Below are 25,327 nucleotides of genomic sequence, written 5' to 3'. Positions count from 1 at the left end.
AACACAGAGAGCTGCCACCACCCTGCTAGTCAGTCGAGCTGCCCAATTGCGCTCCTACTTATGTCCTGAGCCCCGCCCCCAGCTGAAACACTACCTCCGTTCGGATGGTAAGGGTGGTAATCATGCCATCTGTGGAGTAATCACTGTATGTATGACTACGGATATGACCTGTTACTCTGCTGCATGTATAGTGTTACGTAAACCTTAGCTGTGGGATCTGTTGACTTGCATGGTTGACAGATTACGTAGGACTTGGAATGGCCTAGCCTATTGACATCTAATTTTTGATGAACAACATATGAATTGTGATGCGCAGAGTTGCACAGCACAAGGTTGCACATTGGAAATTGTGCATAGGAACATGGCATTGTGATGGTCAGAGCCAGGGGAAGTGGATGAGTTTGCTGTGCAATAGTAAATGAATGGTATATTTTCTGCCAATCCATGCATGTGTCCCAGGTGAGTGTTTGTGGACGTTCCAGGACAGTGGAATGAGGTGGTCAGTGGAATGAGGTTAAACAGACTACTAAGGTAAGACAGGCCTTTGTACGTGACTGTCTGCAATTTGTTGTTGATAGACACACAAATGAGGCTATGCTCACAGCATACACTGAATCTTGGATGCAATTCTATTCATCACGCCTCTTGCCAACACTTTCGTTGCATTTTTTTAATGTAAGGCAGGGATGTTTTTGTCACCGATCTGAGTAATGTGGCCACACATCTCATAGCACGGCCCGGATGCACATTGCATGAGATTGCTGGTGTAGTGTAAATCTTCTATTTTTTTAATCACCACACACATTTGATGTGTGTGCACACAGACACATGCAATTGTGACGGAACATTGTGGATGCACTCTGTATGTTGATGTTCATGTGCACAATTAGGCATGGTGCTTTGGACATTGGCGCACAGGTGACATTGGGTAAAAGTGCTTGAGTATTCTGCAGGCAAGTGTGTATGTGTCAGGCTGGCAATGGTTGCACAAGCTTGGACACTACTCAGACACATGTGGGCAATGCTGTAGGTGTGCAGACGTTGGTGAAGGCATGCCTGATTGTGCGCAGGGGCATTGACATTTCCTGCACATACACAATGTGGCATCCGAGTGACATGTGTAGTTGTGCATTCATTTTGTATGTGCATGGTGATGTTGCAGGGGGTCCATTTTGTAAATGTTCTACATGTAATGTTGTTTTGCCACTGTGTGTTTTGCTGTTGCACTCTGACCCTGCTTGCAGGCAGGTTGCTCCCCCCGCCACCACACGGCCGCCAGCTGCCTGCTCCCTGCCGCACGCCTGTGTTGCTGCCGTTTTCCGCTCCTTCACGCCGCTGCGTCCCTGCGCCTCCACACCCTGCTCCCCATTGAACACCCCGCTCCCGCCTCCTAGCTGCTACTGCCTCCCTATCCCCCTCTTATTTAGGTCGCACAGCGGGTGGGCAGCTTGTGTGCGGAAGGTGCAACAAAGGCAGCTTGTCTGCGTCTGGACCCCGCCCAGCGCCAGACATCTGGACCGGGCAAACGCCACAAAAGCAGAGTCTGCTACGACGCCAGCACCCTTCACACACTCAACCCCGTCAAGAACAACACAGCTTCCAAGCCGCTAAAATACGGACTCACAGACTTTTCTCCTGCCACACCTGCAGCTTCACCTGCATCAGTACCATAAAACCTCCTAGGACTGGACCCAAAAACCTCTGCTGCATAATCCTCAAAACCCGCACAACACGCCAAACACGCCGTATATCTCTGGGATTTGCTCGACACCTCTACCCTAGACGTGGCCCTCCTGACCGTGACATGGGGGAACAACTCCTCTGTGCCTGACATCACCATAGCCATCCCGGATGTCTACAAGATCACCCACAGGGATCACATCGACTGAACCGGAGGATGAATAGCCATCATCCACAAGTCCACCCTTAATCTCGCCACCCACGCAGACAACATCCTCAACACCGCCAAACACCTGCACTTACAGATCCACACCAATCACAACACCACCGTCAGAGGGACACTCTTCTACAGACCCCCCAGAGCCCAAAATTAATTCAGCAACTCCATTGCCAACCTCACCAGCACCCAAACACTCACCTCCACAGACTACATCCTCCTCGGGAACTGAAATTCCACATCGAAAACAACAACGACACAAACTCCACCACCCTGATCGACAACCTGGACAATCTCGGTCTCAGACAACTCATCACCCCACCCACCTACAACGCTGGTCACACGCTGAACCCCGTCTTCTCCATAGGCACCCATGTCACCTTCTACCACACCGCCAAATTCCACTGGACTGACCACCACTGCATCCATTTCCCCTTCAAGGAACAAACCACGCAGCACCGCACCAAACAGCTACTTCGCCACTGCTGGAGCTAAGTCACTGAAGAGAAGCTGATCACCATATTCACCCAAAACCCACATACCGACTACACCAACCCAGACCCTGCAGCCCGCCACCTCAGACAGTGGATCGACGACTGCGCCAACACCCTTGCCCCACTGCAGAAAACCTCAAACAACCACACCAGCAAGAGAGACACCTGGTTCACCGACGAACTGCAGAGCTCCAAACGTGCATGCCGGAAACTGGAGAAGATATGGTGCCACAAACGCACTCCGGACAACCACGCAGCCCACAAGGATGCCATCTGCAAATATCACCACCTCATCAGATTAGCCAAGCGATCCTCTTTCAAAGAGCAGCTGGATGACAACGCACACGAGAGCAAGGAGTTGTTCAGCATCGTGAAGGAACTCTCCAACCCCTGCACCAACACCAACAACATACCTCCCTCACAAGAACTGTGCAACTCACTAGCCATCTTCTTCCAACGCAAGATCGCTGATATCCATGACAGCTTCAACATGAGACACGCCCCAAATATGCCACATTCCACCTCCCCTGTGATCACCACCAGCGCCAACCCCATGACCTCCTGGTCCAACGTCAACGACGACAAGATCCACAAGGTCTTGACCTCCATCCACTCACGGCTCTCCATTAGACCTGTGCCCACACCATGTATTATGAAAGCAGATGCTGCCATCACACCCCAACTATGGGACAGCAACATTTCCGGTAAGCTGGAAACACCCCAAAATCAACGACCTCCTCAAGTTGCCCAAGGCGGACCCCAAGGACCTCAAGAAATTCCAGCCCATCTCCCAGCTCCCGTTCCCAGTGAAGCTCACCCAGAACAACATCAACATGCAACTGGGCCGCCACATGGGAGACAACAACATCCTGGACCCATCCCTGTCCACATTCCAACGAGACAACAGCACTGAGACAGCCCTCATCACCACCACAGATGACATCAGGCGCCAACTCGACAATGGAGAAACCTCACCCCTCATCATCCTGGACCTGTCAGCCGCCTTTGACCCGGTCTGCCATCGCACTCTAAACACATGCCTCCTATGAGCCAGAATCCAAGAGAAGGCCCTTGACTGGACCACGTCTTTCCTCTCCGGCAGGACCCAGAGCTTCCACCTCCCGCCCTTCCAATCGAGGGACACCTACATCATCTGCGACATCCCCCAGGGCTCATCCCTCAGCCCGACGCTGTTCAACGTCTACATGGCCCCACTCGCACAAGTGGCCCGCCAACACAACCTCAAATTCATCTCCTAGGCTGATGACACCCAGCTCATCTTCTCCCCCACCAAGGACCCGCACCCCGACAAAACCTACCTCCATGAGAGAATGTAGGCCGTCGCCCACTGGATGAGGAACAGCCTTCTGTAGCAGGTACTCATCCTCAGAGTTACCCCTTCAGCCTGGGACTACTCCTGGTGTCCGACCACACTGGGAACAGCACAGACACCCACCAACCATGCACGCAACCTAAGATTCATCCTCAACTCCTCCCTCTCCATGTCTACACAGGCCTTCTCCTCCTCATGCCACAACACCCTCTGCATGCTCAGCAGGATCTACAAGTGTATCCCGATCAGTCACAAATGGGAAGGAGTGTCCAGGGGACCCTTTCCCCTTTGTGAATGACAGCGAAAGCAATTTTTAAGAGCAGGCAGTTTTAATGAAAACAGGCTGCATTAAAAAAAGATATTGCTTTATTTAAAAGCTAACACAGGAGGGCACCATCCCCATGTTTTTGCAATTCCCAAAGGGCCGCAAATTGCGACCTACCTCATCAAAATTGATATGGTAGGTCAATTGCAGCCCATTAGAAATCATTAAATGTGTCTGAAACACATTTGTACGTTGCACTTTGCGAATTCTTAATTACGAGTCGCAAAGAATCGCAATTAGGGACGCGCAAAAGGATTTGGTAGTACATTTGTCCCAAGATTCTTCATGGTATTTCATCTGAGGAGCAAGCAATCTAGATCCCAGCAAATCTAGAGAATGAAACAAATAAAATAATTATCTGACTTTGGAGTGCACTTACATTCATGGTCTTCTCAGTTGAGTATTAAACGTTTTTCATAATTTGAGGTTAAATTACATATGTCTAGAATAATAAATCTTTAGTTATGGATATGATTATGTAGGTCTACAACCTGGCAAATACTTTTTTGTGTTGCTAAAGCCCGTGCCTAAAAATATGCAGCAGTCGTAGATAAAGTAATACACTATTACTCTTCACTTTTGGATGATCGTGCAAAGTTTTACTCAGTTTCATCACACCGAAGAATTGTATTAGAAATTCCAAAAAGTTACTTCACCCATTAAAATTTCCACATGGAATGTTTCCCCAAATCTTATGCAAAACTACTAAATGGACGTTTACCATATGTTGGCCAAACGTTAGCAGCTGATCAAATCTGCGATTCCATTTTGTCTTGGTGCACTTTTGTTCAGTATGTTTTGAAAAAAGCAATCAAAGACTGATAAAACTTTTCAGTTTTAGTTGACTGTTGTATATGAGGATGTCTAAATCTGAACTTAGAATTGACTAAGCAAAGTTTATTTTGCTCCATTCACCATTGAAAACATTTGCCGAGATTATTTATTTCTTGATGGCTTGCATCAAGACTCGCTTTTTGGTCACACTGACCATGCAACCTGACAAAGAGGATATGGAAGCACACCACATTAATTCAGAAGTTTTAGAGAACTATTGCCAAAACTATTGATTCCATGCACCTGGGCAAGAATTGCCTTCTCTATCTGAGAGCCATTTGTATAGTTCTGAGGGAGTGCTCTCTACTTATTCCTAAGAGAATGAGGGGATTTCAGACAGGCCGATAGTCTCCTGGAATGGATATGGTTTCCGAGGCTGACAAGGGTCTTCTGCTGCATATATAAATGCAAGTTCTTGAATAGCAATTTTGTACAGGATGCTTAGATTGTTAATTCCCTTGCTGTATATTGATTTTTTCCTATTACTGAGATCTCGCACCTTGACATTGGTGTTCACCTTTCATGTGGGGTTAAGACCATTATTAAAGTGAGTTTGATAGCTCAGGTATTGTGATTAAGCTAGCAAATTAGTAATGCCCTTTTGAAAAACATCCGACTTGAACAATTGAATGAGCATTTTTATTTTTAATACCGGCGCCCAACCAGAAATAGAAATGAAAAATATTTTTCTAGTGTACACTTCCATCTTCACTGGATATAAAAATGAGCAACTGGGAAAGATTGCATTTTTTAAACACCTATATAGTTAATTATTTAGACTTAATTTGATTGGACCCTTTCCATATATGGGCACTCAAATAAGTAAATAATTGATGATACTTTTTACATTTGATTGTGAAAATTGTGAAAGATAGACTCTTGTATTTCCTGAAGGATTTTTTTCACTTATACCCTACTGCTTATAGTGTGAGCAGTTGGAAAAAATATTTCACAAATTATGCATGTGCATCTTAAATAGTAGAATCCCCGATGATGTGCATACCGAGATCAATTATGTTCACTATTTAAATGATATTAGATGTGCATCTATTACAATTAATGTTCTATTGTTCATCGATTGAATTTACTTTAATGTTTTGTCTTGGTATGTCCGTGACCACCTTCCCATTGTTGTATGGTTTTGAACTCACTGTCAAGAGTCTTCTGGTTTAGCTACGAGGATGAAGATCAAATAAACACTAAGAGCAGTATTAACTATAAAAGTGAAGCAACCGTAAATCTGCAGACAATAAATATATTTGGAGGGAGACTGCAATAGTGCTACTCAGGATGGCAGTCATTAGTCAAACAGACATATATAAGAAAGTGTAATCAAGTGAGTTAAAGCCAGAGCAAGTTTATCTTCAAATGAAAGCAAATGTAAGACTCCTAGATTCGGGATATGAAAAAAGTAACATTTCTTATAATCTACAACAAATGCAGTCTTAGATATATGTATAGACTACAATACTGTTTTTAAGAAACTAGCTTCTAGAAAGACGTACTTAGATAGAGGCTGGGCTCCACTAGACATGGATGAGTTTCTGAATAGCAATGATGTTAGAAACCTCTTATTACTGATTGCCATGGTTACTTCCTTTGTTCATGCCTCAAAAGATCTATTTCTATTGACGATTTACTAATTAACAACCTCTGATTTTTTAATAAGGTATTCACTTTCCTAGAAATGTCCGCTGATTTCCTATTGTACAACCTTCTTTTCGAATGAATGATGGTAATTAACAAAGCCAAAGTAATTGATGTACTGGAAAAAGTGGGCACAGCTATACTTGTTTACTTGCTGTGTGCAGTGCCATCAATACCACAAGCAAAGTCCTCCTAAATGACAAACTGAAATCCCACAGCATCTTTCTTGACCTTTCGTTTCTGACTTGAAAGTTGCAAGTGCGTACTTGAACCCTGATCCAACTAAGATCTATGGGTCAGTTTACCAGAAACATTCTGATTTTAAAAAGTGTCAAATTGTTGTGCTTCTTTGCACTCACGTTTGTTTCTCTGTTGCTATGTGATCTTCTGATGGCATTGGCAGCAAAAGGAGCTTCCATCTTAAAGTGCTATTTTTGTGTGCAAATGTGCTGCTAATTGTTCATGATCTCCCTGTGTTTGACCTGAATTCTATTGGCATCAATTGGCAACCTGATGTTTTGACCAAATATTGTAACTCAACCACAGTATCTTTTGTAACCCTCTCAGTGCTGTTGATGTACTGTATGTAGCACATCTTCAGCTCCCACTTCAGCTCTTGTTTCGGCAAATACTACCACACCTCTCAGCTGGGATGGTGTTTTTAGGGCTAGCAAACAGTAAAATCAAACAACTGGGACTCAAGACATTGTATTTATTGGAAAGATGATGTGTTCCTCATTCTTCAGACAGCAGCCTGCCACCAGAACTGGCATGCAGATCACAAAGAGAAAATTCAGAAAGTCCACTGTACAGCTGGTGGGCCGTCTGATTCTGTTGAACTGATAGTCCTGTGGGGAAATCGGTGTCTGGTGTATAATTTCAGGTGTCAGAGCGTGCTAAGATTCCACTTTCTGAAATAGAAGAGTACATCCACACTGAGTGGGGCAGGGGAGCTGCAAGCTGGGGTAAAGTGACATCCAATGATTTACAGAGGTCTCACAACTGCCGATCTCTAAATGATCTGTAAGTTTACATCTTCTATGGGGACATTGGCGAGATTCTATCATATCTACAGCAAACTGTCAAAGCCCTGCTTGGCAAAGATGCAAGGCTGTAGTTATGTCATTGTATGACTGCCTAGTGATAATTCCTAATAATGTTATCAACTTCTCCCATATAAATAGGAATTGCTTGAAGACAGTAGTAGCTCTTCTAGTTGGTTTGGTAATGATAGTAAGTTAAAACATTCTTTAAAAATGCAAGACGAAAATGTAGCTGATTCGAATCATGTTTCAGACAACAGTTCATGATGCAGCAAAGGAATGATTCAATTTTACCTAGGGGTGAAACACTTATGTAAATGAAGCTGGTTGCTTGGTATAGGAAACATTTAAAATCCTTGAAGTTGATAAGAATAAAAAAAAAGAGGACAAATATAAAGATATCAGCAATCTCTTTATGATGCCCGATTGAGCGTTCAATAGGTAAAATGGAGCAGACATCGCTCAGCAGTAAAATCAAAAGGCAATGGGACCATGTGACAAGCTTGATCTCAATAAGCAAAAACAAAGCCGAATATGATTCCACAATTGAGTTCTGAATATCCCACAGTCATGTATTAGCAGAATGGCAAGTCAACAGACACACTTAGTCAGACCAGCAATACTGAATGGAGGTGATGGGCAGTCATTTGCTAAGAAAACCCCTATCCATCTCCCTTTGTGGTGTGAGGGTTCGGCACCAAGTTCGAACCAGATAGGATCTTTTTGCAAAAGTTGCTCTCCACTCGCTTTCTGAATATTAATGAGGCAGGAATCAACTGGCATCTCCTTGTAAAGGAGCAAATGCTTAGATGGAAGTATTAAAAGTCCAATGGAACTCAATCCCAGCATTCGCAACCTCAGAGTGCCTGCATTGTGACTGTGGTCCCTTAAAGGAGCGGAGTCAGAATGTCAACAATTGTGAATGCAACAGTGGGGAATGTATGAAGTGGTTAAAGGGAGCTACTGTTTGTACCACCCTTAGTCTGCACTCTGGTCTAGCAGAGCATAAACTGTCAAATGTGGACAGTTTGTGCTTAGTGAATGTTAGATGCTTGTCCTCAACCATAGTTCACCGTTCTACACTCAGCAAAAGCAGAAATGCTCCCAAGAACTCTTGTACTCCCTTGTTAATGAGGAAGGGGGACACCCTTTGTCCACCGTCATTCGCTTGTCTCTTGTAAGTGTTTGCAACACTTGCACTATGATTCATCATAATGCCCATTGGATATCTCAATGCTTTTTTCTGCAAAGCCCTGTGGCTAATTGAGACTTTGCATTTGCAAAAATATTATGAGCAAGCAAAAAGCATATTTAGCCTGCCTACTGATAACAAAAGTCTATAATGCCCTCAAAAGACCCATAACAAGCATGGAAGACACAATACCCTTATCCTCACCACCTTTTACTAAATCCACCAATGCAAAGGCACTCAGGACAAGCATAGGAATAATAGTCAGTTTCAGATGATAAATGACAAGCCAAAGCAATAAACAGTGGGAGAGGTGAAGGATGCCCCACCTTCCTTCACTGGTTTGGAATCTGCTTGCTGAAAATAGCAGCATATTAGTACTTATAGCTTCCTATCAATCTCCAAATCTGCAAGGCAATTGTTATATAAAGAGAGGTCCTCTCAGAGCAACTCAATTGCAAATAGAAATGGCTCTCTACTTTCAATTTGGAAAAGTGATAATGTTTATACAGTAATGGCTCATTTTCAGGACACAGTGGCCACAAGAGATTATTTCAGCTCTTTTGAGTCCACAAGCACGCCCAGTGTTGGGCCATTATTTATACATTTTGCTCCTCACACTGTCTTCAAACATAGAATTGATGACTTTTTGCAAACTAATGGTCCAGTTATCACTAAATTTGAATGTATAGACACATTTGCATAATTCTAATTTCTCCAAAGCAAGCAAAGGCTCTGCTTTAAAAAAGGTTCTGCTTTCATGCCAAGACTGGTGTAATTAAACTAGGGCAGCTATTTTAGAGCTATCGCGCATTCATAACTTAAAAGATGTTTGGAGGAATCTACACCCGAAACATGCAGGATATACATATTACTCTGTTCCCCACAAAATGTGTTCCCGCATTGACATGGCATGGACGACAGATCGTGTCTTGGATAGTTGTATAATGGAGATTTGTCCAAAAATAACTTCAGACCACAATCCCATTATATTACGGTTTCATAGTTTACCTACTGATCAGGCTACAAGGTTATTTTCTTTCCCAAGATATTTGGCAACAGACACTTTATTTGTTTCTCAATTGAAGAAACATATCAAAGAATTTTTAGAATTTAATCTAGAATCTGCTCACCCCATTTATGTATGGGATGCATGCAAAGCTACCATTAGAGGGTTTGCACAGCAGTACATTATAAGACAAAATAAAGAATGACAAAATGAAATTTTGGAAATGACTTCTAGAATACGGTCACTAGAAGAATATTTGGCCGAGGCTATGAGACAAGAAAATCTAGGGGGACGTATTTCAAAAAACAAACCTTTACTGGAACTTAAATTGAACAACCTTCGATCCAAAACTAAAACATTTTTAAGAGAGCAAGTTAGTTTGAAATTACATAAATATAAACAGTCGCAATATGAAAGCGGCGACAGAGTTGGTAAGATTCTCGCTTACAAAGTCGCTGAAGATAAGGCCAATTCTCTGATTAAAAACATTAAAGGGGCAGATGGGGTTAGCTATTAACAACCGGAACAGATACTACATCAATTTGAAAAATACTATAGCAACCTTTATACACCCGAATCTACCCCTACCGAAGAAAACATACAAATTTATTTAATCAAGAATTGGATATTAGATAGTGAACCAGATTTCATGGAACCACTTGAAAGACATTTTTCACTTTCCGAACTACAATTGGCTATCTCTTTTCTTCCATCGGGGAAATCCGCCGGTGACGATACACTTCCAATTGAAATTTATAAATGTTGTAGTGAGGAATCGTTACCTACACTTTGCTCAGTGATGAATCAAATTGGAGATACAGGCAAAGCCCCAAACTCCTGGAAAACTGCCAAAATTATCTTTTTTTAAAAAAAAATAAGTTACCTACAGAGTGTGGGTCTTACAGGCCCATCTCCTTGATAAACGCCGATGCCAAGGCTTATTCCAAGTTACTAGCCATGAGATTGGCCCCGCTAATGCCTAAATTAGTAAGTCAACACCAACATGGTTTTGTAACCGGCAGAGACATTACAGCACATGCTAACACTGCTATTACTGCATTTGACGTTGCCACCACTAATTCCTCTCCACTCGGTATGGTGTTATTAGACGCTGAAAAAGCATTCGACCGAGTGGGGTGGGATTACCTCTGGGCTATACTAAGGAGGATGGGCTTTGGGAAACAGTTTTTAACAAGTATTCAAGCACTTTACGATTCCCCCAATGCAAAAATAGGATATGCCAATTTGATTTCTAGCACTTTTCTGGTTTTAAGAGGTACACGCCAAGGGTGTCCCTTATCACCCCTTTTGTTTGCTCTTTCAATGGAGCCTTTCAATAATGCAATACTAACTCAAGATTGTATTAAACCATTTATTTATAGCAACAACTCTCTTAAGATTACTGCTTACGCAGATGATCTGGCAATTTATTCAACTGATGTAGCGGAAGCTATGGCTGGTATCGTTAAGGAAGCTGGTGAATTCGGTTTGATTTCAGGATACAAACTAAATTTGAATAAAACGCAAATCATTGTTAACTACAAATTGCCAGCCTCAGTCTCGGGGGTATGTCATACAGCAAACTACTTAGGTATTAAAATAACATCTAATTTAAAAGAAATAATGACTCTAAAGTATGATACATTATTGAAAGACACAACTAGGCTTCTTGAAACATGGCATAAGGTTCCTTTAAATCTCCTAGGGCAAATAAACCTTATAAAAAGGAATATTCTGCCTAAATGTTTGTATTTATTTAGGTCCATCCCTCTTTTTATTAATAACTTATTCTTTAAAAAACTGGATGGTATTCTAGGCAGTTATATTTGGGGCTACAAGAAAAACCGAAGAGCTCTTTCTTTTCTTAAATTAGCAGCTAGCAAGGGTGGCCTTGAATTCCCTGAATTCAAACTTTACTTTTATGCTTTTTTTTCGGTCAGATACGCAGCCTTTTTTCTTCGAACTATCCTTATTTTTTCACCAATTTATGCTTGGGGCAAACTCTGTACAATTTCTAGCTAGAAGCAACAACCCGAATTATTTCAAACGAGTCAAGTTCAAGACCGCTAAAGACGCGGTTCGTATATGGAATATCATCCTGGCAATCAATAAAACTACGTTTTTCCAACCTAAGCTAAGCATGTGGAACAACCCGGGCTTACCTGAGATTTTTAGCGACCCAACAGTTAGAATATGGGCTAATCACGGTATAAATCACCTCAGTGACCTATACGGCGCATCAGGTTTTCTAACATTTGATACCCTAAGAATACTCTATAAACTTCTCGAAAATTCTTTGTTTAAATATATACAGATACGTGATTATTTCGTGAACAAAATGAAATTAAAGGAAATTTTTGATTCAGAATTATGGACCTGCATTTACGGAGAAACACCTAAAGATATAATTAGCTTGGGGTATAAATGTCTATGTCAACACAAACCTGATGACTGTATTAAACTTGCACAAAAATGGACCACTAATTTGGGTACGCTAATCTCTCCGCATAACATATCTACCTTTTTTCATAACAGTAACTCTTTAACCCACTCTTCTAGCTTAAAACTTCAATCGTATAAAACAGTATGTCAGCTATACTATATGCCACTCCATTTTTACAAATGGTCTGGGAATAATGCATTTTCTGAATGCACAAAATGCCCAAAATGTGACTTACTAGCTGCTGATTTAGTACATATAATTTTTTCATGCCCGGTGTTGCAGAAATTTTGGGAAGACGTAGAAAATGTGCTGAAACTGAAAAAATAGATTTTTGCTAAACTAACTACTGAGTTGATTTTTTGGGGAATACAACCAAATATCACTGCCCACAAAGACTTAATGTTTATTTTAATTTCCTGTACTAGATTGATAATTGCTAGGGCTTGGATCTCAGAGAAACCACCACTGGTGTGTGAATGGTTGCTTTTGATAAATGAGATACACGATATGGAATTTTCCTCTGCAAAATTTCATGGGAAACGATCACTGAAGAAAGTGAACAAAACATTGGATATTTTGTTTCCTTTTAACGAATGAACGGGTTTGGGTTTGGTTGGTTTTTGTGTTTCGTTTTTTTCCCTACATAAGATTTTGGAAAAGTTCCTATTTCTCCGTTTTATTATCTGATTTATATTCTTTTCATGCAAGATTTCAATTGTTTGGTAACAAACTGATTATGCTGCTTAGTAAATCTGATGGTTGATAATTGCCGACCAAGGTCTTCTCTCGGCTAGGAAAACAATGAACTTGGCTAATATTATTGGGGAACCCCTATTCAGCTGATTGACTTTTTGGGTTTTGACTCTAGCTATTTGCACACTCGATAATTCTCAAAAATGAAAATGATGTAATCTTTTTTTTTTTTCGTGACCTATGGTATATTCCTTGCTTACTGCTACTTGATTAAGCTTTTAAGGAATTGTGTGTACTATAATTTTTCTGAAAATGCTTTACTTCTGTAATGAATGATTGATTGTGCTGTCAATAAAAAATAATTAAAAAAAAAAGACTGGTGTAATTCTGTTCAACCATTTTTTCTATATCAGATGCAAACATCCCTGATGACATTATCTATGACTAGCGACAAAAGTTCTTGAAGTGTATACTTCTTTGCTGTACAAACAGTTCTTTTTAAAGCTATCTCTGAAGTGCTTCTGAGGTCTGGATTCTAACACAGGTACTGTCATTCAGGGGCATACCAAAACCATAAAGGTTCATATTACCCCACTAAGGCAAGATAATATTCACTAATATTGACTCTCTGAGGCAGTCAGAAGTAAAGGACTGTATCGTTTAGGAATGGTACTGAAGACATGAAGAAATCTCAATCCAATGAGTTTCAACAAAACCTTATCCACTTGCCTGGCTGTTTTGCTGCAAATAGTGAGGACAAGGGATTGGTTTACAGGGGATTCTCTGCTTTACAATTATTTGGAATGTCTCAAAAATAATAAGTTGTTTAGGCTTTCCTCCCTTTTGCTAGAATAGGTACCCTGGTTGCCAATAAATCATGGCAAGTCCAAGTTTATTGAAAACATTGGGCATCATTTATGAGGCCGTGCGTCACTTTTACACCGCCGGTGTGCCATTTTTTGTGACGCACCAGCAGCGTAAAAAATGTGCCTTGTTGCACCATATTTACAAAGTGACACATCTAGGTAGATGCGTCACTTTGTAAACCCCTGCGCTACATTATACCAACGCAAGGTATAATGTATGCAGGGGGGCGTTCTGACGCAAGAAAGGGTCATAGAAGTGGCGCAGTGAAATCTATAAGATTTCACTGCGCCACTTCTAGGACACAAATGCGTCAATTTCTTACGCCTGCCTCACAGCAGGCGTAAGACTGATGCAGGCCCTTTCAAATGGGGCTTGCCCCATGTGAAAGGACACATTGCTGGAATTGCGTCACTTTTGTGATACACTCCAGCAATGCGTCACTTTTGCGCCTACAGATACGTCAGAAATACTGAAGTATCTGTAACTCCTTGCGCCATGATGCGTCATACGGTAAATATGATGCATCATTTGTGTCGCAAGGAGAGCGCAGTGAAATGTGACGCATCGCTGCGTGAAAACAGCGATGCGTCACTTTTCATAAATGAGGCCCATAGTCCTTAAATTATAGCAGACACAGGAAATGGAATAAAATAGCATTAATTGCTTAGCATTTAGTAAAATCGATTGTAATTCTCATGCTGTTTAATAAACATCAGTGCCCTAACAACAGCACATTTTTCCCTTTCAATAGCACCCCACCTCTGTTCCCTGGGAAGTAACCTCCTAGAGATGAAGGCTACAAGTTTGTCTAGGCCCCTTTGCCATGCTTTGTGGCATCTGTCTAAAAATTAATTCCCTAGAAAAGTCAGTGGGCTTGAGCACAGGGGCTCTGCACATGACCTGCTTTATTGAGTCAAATGCTTTTCGGCATGCCTCTGTCTAAATCACATCCCTGGGCTGCTTCTTTGAAGTCAGCTCTGACAACAAGGCAACGACTATGCCATATCCATTGACAAATCTCCTGTAATACCCTGTCAAGCCTTAGAAGGCTCTCATCTCACCTTAGTCTAGGTTTTTGGGGGCTCCCTGGCCATGATAGTCTCTATCTTGACCTGGAGGGACTGCACCTTACCCCTGCCCACCCGGTGTCCTAAGTACACCACAGACCCCTGCCCTACCTTGCACATACTAGCCTTGAAAGTCAGATCTGCCTTTTGCAAGACCTGAAGCACTTTCTGCAGGGGAAAATGGTGGGCCTTCCAGCTACTACTGAAGACTGCAATCTCATCCAAGTGAGCAACACTGAAGGCCTCCACCCCAGCTAAAACCTGGTTCACCAGCCTCTGGAAGGTGGCAGAAGCATTCTTGAGGAGTCTAAAGGGCATTACTCTAAACTGATAGTGACCCTCTAGAGTGGAGAAGACTGACCTCTCCGTGGCTCCTTTAGTTAGGGCAATCTGCCAGTATCCCCATGTAAGATCAAAGGTACAAAGGAAGTGGGCAGCCCCTAACCTAAAAATCAGCTCATCAGTCCAGGGGATGGAATGAGCATCAGCCTTGGTGACTGAATTGAGCTATCTGTAATCCACACACAACCTGATTTCTGGTATGGTCCCCAGTGGGGCAGCTTTTGGTACCAGCACCACATGGGCTGGACCAGGGGCTTCTGGAGGGTTCAATCACCTCCAACTCTAGTATCTTAGAAACGGCATCCTTGATGCTGGCCCTCACCAGACAGGCAGCCTGTAAGTTTTATTCTAGACAGGGAGGCTGTCTCATATGTCCACATCCTGGGTACAAAGGTAGGTTGTCCCAGGGATGAGGGGAAACAGAAAGGAGCACTGCCCCAACATTGGTGGCAGTCTGTCCGCTGTTCAGAATTCAGAGTAGGGGAAAGGTTCATACCTTCCGCTGACCCAAACTTCTCCTTGAAGACTAAGAGGCCAGGAAGAGGTTAACTCTCCTCTTCCTCCCCTCTATCTGCCACCAAGAGCATGTTGAGTTCAGATCCCTCAAAGTGTGGTTTGAGACGGTTGATATGGAGCAATCTCTGAGGGTACCTGGGGGTCTTGATGTCCACCAGGTAGGTGACCTCACCCTTTCTTTTAACTATCTCATAGGGCCCTGTCCAGTGGTCTTGTAAGGCCCTGGGCTCCACAAGTTCTATCCCCCATATTTTCTGCCCAGTTTGTAATTCCACAAGCGTACCTATTTGGTCATACCACCTTTTTAATTACTTTCTTGCTGCCTCTAAGTTTGGCCATTTGGCTTCTGAACTCAAACATGTAGCTAGCTACATACATACTAAGTTTTTCTTGGAGCTTGCTCCCACCTCTCTTTCACCAAACTCAGAAGCCCTCTTACATGGTATCCATACATAAGGTCAAAGGGGCTAAAGCCAACCCCCTTCTGTGGCACCTCTCTGTAAGCAAATAGAGGGCATGGCAAGAAGACATCCTACTTATACCTCAAGGCCTCAGGCAGGCCTTTGAACGTGTCCTTCAAGGTATTGTTAAACCTCCCAACAAGCCCATTGGTTTGTTGATGGTAGGGGGTGGAGATCTTATAAGTCATCCACACTCCTTCCACATTGACTGCCTATAAGCAGACATGAAGTTAGTCTTCCTGTCCGAAACCACTTATTTGGGGAAACCCACTCTGGTGAAAATCCCCATTAGAGCCATAGCCGGTACAGGTACAGTTTCAGTCCTCACAAGTATGGCCTCTGGGTATATTGTCGTATGGGGTGAGTGATGGTGTTGCACCTTACTGTTGTCCTTTGTCCTCCAGAGCCTGAACGGGATTATATCTTTGGGATTTTATTTGCAGGATTATATTTTATTGGGATTTTTAAGTGCTGTGATTTTTATTGTTTCCGATGTCATAGGACAGTTTCATCTGTTACCATCATACGTCCCATGATATTTTCAATTGTACCATTTATTGTTTGTAAATAAAGAGTGGAGATGTGTTGTATCTTAATGCATCCTCCTCAGTCTTCAAAGTCTTTGATGCTCAGCCAGTAGGAATGTGGTGTAGTGGAATGCTGGATCACTTGGTGAGGTATTGGAATGCTTGAGTGTCTGGTGAAGTTGAGACATGGGTTGAACTGCAAGAAGGCTGCTCTTGGTGGGTCTATGTGCTAGTTACTTACTTAACATCTTACCTGTAATCTTAATAAACCCTTTTCTATAATCTGCTCCATGGCTACTGGACTTCTTTTTACAACAGTAAGCATAAGTTACACAAGAAAAACTCTAGCCTGAAATAACAAAATGGGGACAGAAAGACAAAACATCTTAGGTTACAGTTTAGAAAAATTCTAGTGAATAATTCTCTATATTGTAATTACTATGTAGCTGTTCATTTCACAAACGCTACAGTATGACGAGCAGTTTTGACACAATAAATATGGGATTATAGAAAATGCTAAGGATCAAAAAACATGTTTTATGTTGAACAAAATGAGCAACATACACTTTGTTGTTTTTCGTTAGACATCATCATAGAAATGCAGATTTCATTTGACTTTCATGAATAATTGTATTATAAATTATATTTTCGAATTGGAAAGCATCTATTCCTCACCCATGCAATTTCTCTTTTTAAATGGTATTCTTTATTCAAAAATGTAAACTGAACTGTCTATTGCAGTTTCTGGTGAGGACTAATTAACCCCCTCAAAGAAATCAAAAAGTACACTTAAATACAGAATAAAAATGTGTGCATGAGAGTGTTTTTAATTATCTAATTAGAACGATACAAGCAATAAATTGCACAATGGGCAATGGAAGCAAGACAATTACAATTTAAGAAATGCAAGAGCAAACAAATGCTTTTAGAGATGGAAGCACTCAATTATCCAAGGATTCCCATTACGCATTGTTAATTAGGCATGTGTGCTATTACTGTGTGTTTTCCAAACCGCTGTGGGCACTTTCATCGTGAACTGTTTCAGTTTCTCAATGTGTATTTATGGCACAAAACAGTGGTAAATCCGAGCAAGATTACTATCTAACTTTACAAATACTTCCAATTAACAACAAACGCACCAACATAATATTACAAAATAGAATACAGGGCAAAGCACGAAACAATAGGACAATGTTCCAGGTTGCCCTAAATCAAAGACGACAACATTGTGCATAAGTCAGCACTGTACTACGAGCACTTAGGGAACTTTTAAATATGTTACACAAGCAAATGTGCCCCCACCCCACCGGCCTGCCCAGCCATAACACCTCGACAGTATTCCAACTGGAGATGTCCCTCTTTTCTGTCCACAAATGACCCTGCCCACTGGCTGAGGAAATGAGTGGGAGCGGTACCAGCTATCAATTCTGGAGAAAGCAGCCATTGCTGGGAGGTGGGTCCTCTTGCATTTCTCTTAGCTGTACCACAGCTAGAAGAAAAGGAACATTGGTGCTTACATTTCAGCAGAATACCTTGACCCAGGGGATCATTTCCGCAAGATGTTCATGATGAGGAATCTCTCAGGCAACATCAAGCCCTCGTCTTTAATCAATGTTAGATCAATCGTGGAGAGGGTGTTCTATTATCAAAGAGAAAATCACCTGGAGCTCATGGAGAGGCCCCCATGCAGCACAACTGCTGGTGAGATGCAAGCTCAGACGATGAAGCCTGCAACACAATGTGGGGGAGGGATTTCTGCTCTTTTTCTGGACATCCAAGAGCATCGTAGACACTCTAATAAGTGTAATGAATGAATGAATGAAATGATTGAAAGAAAGACATTTCTAGAGCACATGGCTATCCGGGGGCATCCCAGTGCTAAAAAGCGGGGCGGCTTCGAGTGGAGTTAAGGAAACAGAAATGTCTTAAGCTGCTTGTGAAAGGTCAGATAATTTGGTTCAAGGCGGATCCAGAGGGGTAAGCGATTCCATAATTTAGCAGCATTAAACGTAAAACGGCGCCCTCCGCTTCGTGTTTTCCTTATTTTTGGTACTGCTGCCAGCTGCTTGTTATCTGATCTTACAGACCTAAGGGAGCAATAGGGCTGAATGGTAGATCTAATGATCGGTGGACCTTTTCATGAGAAGGCGTTGTGTATACTACTCATAGCCTTGAATTGGATTCTTTCCTGAATCGGTAGACAATTGAGCGATGTGAGGGCAGGTTTAACTGAAGTGCGTTTGCAGACGTGCCACGCAGTTTTGCACGATCTGCAATTTGTTGATGGTGGTAAGTGGGGCTCCCAGGTATAGAGCATTTGCATAATCCAGGCATGACAAAATCAATACCTGGACCAGCACTCTTCTAGCAGAGAAAGGTAGCAAGGGGAGGATCTTTTGTTAGCATTCTTAAAATCCCATAACAGCAGGATGCCACCTTGCGTGCTTGCTTCCTAAAATCAAAATTGTGATCCAACCAAACCACAAGACTCTTAATTTGATCTTTTAGGGAAGGTGGTGGACCCAAACAGCTAGGGCAGAAAGAGTCTATTCTCAATGTTGTGTGATTACCCAGGAGCCTCAGCTCTGGCTTAGCTCCATTAAGTTTCAAACATGAAATATCCATCCAGCTAGAAACCTTTCCCAGGCATGAAGCCAAACCAGAGCATGAATTGTCCAATTGATTGAGCGACACAACCAACTGAGTATCATCAGCGTAGGCGATGATCTGGATACCAAAAGTTGTTTCTATTTTCGCCAAGTGACTCAAATAGAGTGGGTCTCAGGGCTCAGTAACCAAGACATTTTGAACTGTGGTACTGCCCGGCACAAAGAACAGAGCTACAAAATTGTATTGCCTTTCATATAAAAGCAGAAAGGGCATATTGTACATCCAATGCCACCTTTTTCCCTGTTTGAGTAGTAGACCTGAGCCAAGTGAAGCCAAGAAAGCCCAGGCACACATTAACCCCGAGAAGGTTGAACTTTTGCCTTGACTTCCCAAACTGTCATGCCTACCTGTTGTAAGCAGAACAGGAGGCGCCCTTAGAGCTGTGTCAAATATACTGACTTATGGAGCCCCTTTGACAGGTCTCCTATTAAGTGCTGGACCTGCTTTACAACTATCATTTACCTCCAGAACCCATCCCTTCATTGACCTCAGTTATTACTCTCTATGCCAATTCAGGTTGCCCTCCCCTAAAATCCTGTTTTATTGACTGAAACTGATTCGCAGTCCATGTCCATAGGCAGGAGCAAAATCCATAAGTGGCAGCATGAGTAATTCTACAGGTTTTTACATAATAAATAATGAATTACTGTTGATGTAACTGTTTTCTGTAGGCACAACACCAGTGTGGACAGGCCAACAGCTGACGACGCAAGGTAAATGGATGTTGAGGACCTTCAGGAAGGCCACAAAGTCTCAGCACGTACTTTGACCCTCTCTTCTGTTTGGGTATCTAGCATTGTTTCAGAGGGAGACACTGCTTCAAGAGTTACTTACAAACACCCTGCCCAACTGTTACAAGATGTCGTTTATGAAAACATACACTGTGCATATAGTGTCAAAAGTATTTTGTACGTATAACACCCTTATCTGCCCGATTGTGACTCCAAATTAGCAAAATCTGTTTTTCCAACCCATGCACACCTGTAATGCAGAGAAGATCAATTGATGATTGAGCCTGCATGTGCACCATTGGAACTACAAGTCCAAAGTGTTCACTGGCACCTAGGTGCAGTGACATCACTTATTGCATGTGTGATATGCGGAGAGATATGTGAAAGCTTTGAAGAAACACAGGAAGAACATGGTGACAGATACACAATAGAGACTGAGGAATTATCCCTGGAGCTGGAATATGTGGCTGTGGTTAAATTAATCATATTTTGAACACCACCAACATAATGTTATATTACAGTACTTCCAGGTCTGTAGAACGACATTATGTTGATGGTGTAATTCTGTATATTACAACCTATTCATTAGAATATAGGAATGAAAACACTTATGAGTGTACTACAGTCAGATAGTTTACGTACACTTTCATCATTCATGATCTAAAATATAATAATGTATGGGTCATTGGATAGTTATTTATATAAAGACTAAAATTAAACTAAACACAGAGGCGACACATTCCAAATCCTACTCGATACTGCTCCTCAACTTATGTCTACCTTTTCTATGTTAGCTCTTATCAGAGTAGCCTAGGGGCATGCTGTCACTGTGCTCATAAACACACTCATCAATTAAATCCTGGCCAACAATTCTGCTTGCAATGTCTCTTTCTGAACAACCCTTTCAATAAATATTCAAGTTGACTCTTACCAATAAACAATTTCATTTTCCATCGGCACCACTTCTCGCTAGGCTGATACACTTCCCTATAACATACAGCGCTAAGGCATACAAGCACAAATATGTAGGGAAGAATGTTGTACTCATCTTATAAACACTAATTTAAATTAAAATTGATTTGATTTGCTTAGTTGAAGAGCTATTCCTACAAGCGACCAATGTAACTGCACAAAAAAAAAGGAAAGATGAGCATAGCTTTTTCCATCCAGGACTGGTTCTCGAACTGTTATATGTAAACCTTGTCATGCATGAACTTTAGAACCCATTTACCTAAATAACCTTGTACACATGATCTACATCCAAACTTGCATGAACCATCATAAGGTATTCAGTGTAAGAGGTAATTGCTAAACTGAACATGATTAGCCATGCTTTTGCACATGGCTTGGCCAAGATTAAGTATGCCAGAAATTACCATGGATAACGGCCAGTGATGAATGGAACTTTTGGCACCTATTGTTCCATATGTGTACAGAGATATCCACAAAGGTGGCCTTCACTGTTGCCACAGTTTGTAGGTATCAAAGGATTCAAATAAAGTGTTCAGTTCTTGTGTATTGTGATATTGGTTCTTGTATTTCTTCTAGCTTTATCTATGTATTAAGTATGCAGAATGTTACCTGCCATTCTTCTAGGAATGTTAACTAAGAATCCTGTTGAGATTCTATGTTGGTCAGTTAACCTGTGGCGGTTCGTGGATGAGGTGAAAATAAATCCATCGTGCTTACATCAACTTGTTGTCTTCCTGATACTTTATTTATTGAAGACACCACATTATTATGGCGACGAGGATGGGATAAGAAGAGGATTTCACCTCAACACTGAAGTAAAATATGAAGATTTACTTCGTTTGAATTGAATTTAAAGCATTCCTTCCCAGCGGCAGTTAAAGAAAAGTAAAGAGAAATTCTCGATTTCTCCAGTGGCAGTGAATGACACCTCCGAGTAAGAAAAAAAAAGAAAGTGACAAGAACTCACGGTGAGGAGGAAGAAGGGAGGAATTGCTAGCGCTGTGGGCGCCCGCAGTGCCTTCCATACATTGTTTACGGTGTTGGCTGTCAACCATTTCGGAACGTACTTGCGGTTTAAAGCAGCGTTTCAACCGTATCACCTCATTACACACTGGTGACAGTCTTGTGTTGGCCTCCTTGGGAATGCTTCTTTCTCGAATTTGCATGAATGACGCAATGCGTGGAAGGCATCTACGTCATTGCGTCGTGGTTTCAAAAAGAGGCTTGGACTTTGTCCAATAAGCGTAGGACACATCACGACATGACTCCACCTTGGTACTTTGGGAGTCCTTTCATTTATTTCCATTAGCCTGCGGGACTTTGTTTGTGTGAGCGAGCTTATTTATTCTGTCTGACGATTCCTTCAGTGTCAACAGGGATCAGCTCGGACGCAGTGAGTCTTATGTCTGTGGATTTAGTGGCCTTCCTAGGAACATTTCTATTACACTTCAGGTCAGTGTTAAACATTTTCAATGGCAAAGTTACTCGGAGTCTGGTTTTCACGAAGTGTCTTCATTGCGCAAATATCTACTGTGAAGCGATTCTTACGGAAGACATCTGCCAGCAGTTACTCAGTGACCGGCACACTCAAATTGTTTAGTTTGGTGAGGTGTATACATTACGCTAACATTTACAGAGAAGTTATTTTTACGGAAGACATTTGCCAGCAATCACACAGTGACAGTGACTGGCAAACTCATATTACCAGTTATAAAACATTTTTTTTTAAGTTATCAGTCAGTGGCAAATCTGTGATTGGTACATCTTCTGTGGGGAAGAGTGCACAACAAATTCTAAAATTGTTTGTCAGCACAAAATGCTGGACATTTTTAAGTCATTTGCCAGCACAAAATCGATGACTTGCACATCTATTTAACAATATTTTGTGTGCATTTGTTAAAGTCATTGAACAATATTTTTAGAGTCATTTGCCAACATAAAATCGATGACTGGCACATCTTTTTACTGAGTAATGGTGAAGAAGTATTTATAAAGTTATTACTAGTTTTACAGTTTTTAGGTTTGGGAGTGTAGTTCAATTTAGTTATTAACACAGAAAATCGTTAAAATGCAAAATATAACTCAATCACCGTTTTTTTTAACGAGTCCAGGTGAACCGAATGTAAAATGACAAAAATGGAAGAAAATATTTGTAAATTATGCTAGGGTTTGTGGTACTGATATAAGTGCTGAACGAAAACATTCTCTACATTGTCTTGGAGGAGAAGATCAAGAAGTTTCAGAACATCTGCCAGAATTGAGTGCAGCTGAACAAAGGAATCTCAATGAATATGAGATATTTATTCTTCAGTTAGATCGTCACTATCTTCCACGTCTTAGTACTATAATGGAAAGGTATCATTTTGGTCTGAGAGAGCAGAAAAAGGATGAGTCAGTGGAAGATTTTCTTTATGCTTTGAGAAAACTTGCATCTTCGTGCAAGTTCGGTCCTGCATTAGAAGAAAGAATAAGAGATCAATTTATTTTGAAGTGTGCACATGATAACATCAGAAAAGAACTTTGGTTAAAAGATGAACCTCCCTTAGATGAGGTTATCACCATTGCAAAACAAGTCAAACATATGATGAAGTGTGTAGAAGAACTTAGTGGTAAAAAGAATAAGGTAGTTGCTGTTGAAACAAAAACTGAAGAAGTAGTATGTCAAGTGGAAAAGAAAAATCCAACAGAGAAAGAGAAATTTAATTTTGTATCTAGTAATATGAAGATTTTTTCAAGTGGGGTAGGGCAACCTGTTTCAGATGTGGCCATTTTGGTCACTTTGCTAATTCTTCATTCTGTCCTGCTCTACGGGTTGTGTGTAACACTTGTGGACGTAAAGGACATTTTGCTAAATATTGCAAAAGTAAAGTTAATAGAACTGAATATACAACTAACAAAAAACAGCCGGAAGTGAAAGTAGTTACATTTTAGGTCAACAAAGGAAAAGTTGAACATCCTTCACATTTGGTGGATGTGGGGGGAGTCTCACTTAATTTTAAAAATGTGATTCTTGTTCACATTTAACTATGTTGGGTGAAGACATTTTTAAACGACATTTGATGGATAAAGTGAAACTTGTGAAATGTGAAGTATCTCCTTTGGGGTATGGTGATACTCCTATTAAATTTGTCGGCATGTTTTATGGCTACTATTAAACTTGGTGGCAAGCTAATTACAGGAAAAATATATGTGGCCAAGCATGGAGATGCCCTTCTTCGTTGGGCACATCAATGTTTGCTTGGGGTACGACTTAACCCCAATGCTAACCCACAGGTTGAAGTCCAGGAAGTTAATGATCTGGCTTCCATGTTTGGTGAACAATACAAAGATGTTTTTAGAGACAGTCTAGGCTGTCTGAAAGGTTATAAACATCATATTAAATTAAAGGAGGTTACTATTCCTGTGGTAGCTAAAGTCAGTAGGATTCCAATAAATTAGCAAGAGAATGTACAAAAAGAAATAGACAAACTGATTGACTTTGGGATCATTGTACCTGTAGAAACCACAGAATGGTTGGCCCCCATTGTGGTTGCTAAGAAGGCAAATGGCGTTTTACGCTTATGTATTGATTTATGCTCCTTAAATAAAGAGGTAATAGTGGATAAGTTTCCTTTACCCAATATCAATGAGATAATTCTGTACTTTGGGTGGCGCTAAGTAATTTACCACCATTGATTTGGCGTCAGCCTATCATCAGATTGAACTGGATGAATCTTCTCAGAAGTTGACAGCCTTTATCCCTCCCATGGGTATGTATAAGTTTCGCAGGATGCTTTTTGGCCTCATATCAGCTGCTTCTGTGTTTCAGCGTATAATGTCAAGAGTTCTGAAAGGTCTGGGTGGTGTCAAATGTTACCAGGATGATTTACTGATTTTTGGGAACTCAATGAAGGAATAATGTACGAGTTGGTGCTGTCTTAGAATGTCTATGAGAGTCAGGTTTGTCTTTAAAAAAAGATAAATGTAAATTTGGCGTGGAAGAGGTAAAATATCTTGGTCACATGATTACAGGACAAGGAGTTTTTCCTAAAAAAGAACTAGTTGATATTATAGTCAACATTGCTGAACCTCTCAAGAAAGATGAGCTTCTCTCATTTCTTGGGATGGAATTTTATAGTAAATTCATACCTGATTATGCAAAGAAAACATATCATTTGAGGTAACTTACTATCAAGAATTGTACATTTCAGTGGTCAGTTGAGTGTAGAGAAGAGTGTATGTCCTTAAAAGCTGAACTTAGTAATGTTTCCTCTCTCCAGGCATTTTA

At 41.3% G+C, this 25,327-nt stretch overlaps 1 protein-coding gene across 5 annotated transcripts in view; it reads right to left on the bottom strand.

The window, feature by feature from the left end:
• Nucleotides 1-25,327, bottom strand: part of LOC144761534 (uncharacterized) — a 292,792-nt gene that overhangs the window by 46,953 nt on the left and 220,512 nt on the right. For all 5 annotated transcript variants that reach the window (XR_013595769.1, XR_013595770.1, XM_078646851.1 and 2 more), the window contains one exon: nucleotides 16,941-17,036. Coding sequence is in view for 3 of the 5 variants with exons in the window: in XM_078646851.1 (XP_078502977.1) it covers nucleotides 16,941-17,012 (72 nt within the window). In the remaining 2 variants the exon portion in view is untranslated. The remainder of the gene's footprint in view (nucleotides 1-16,940; nucleotides 17,037-25,327) is intronic.

Source organism: Lissotriton helveticus, chromosome 6 (genome assembly GCF_964261635.1).
Source record: "Lissotriton helveticus chromosome 6, aLisHel1.1, whole genome shotgun sequence".
NCBI lineage: Eukaryota > Metazoa > Chordata > Amphibia > Caudata > Salamandridae > Lissotriton > Lissotriton helveticus.
Note: the sequence above shows the minus strand (reverse complement) of the source record. Positions and strands in the feature narration are given on the sequence as shown.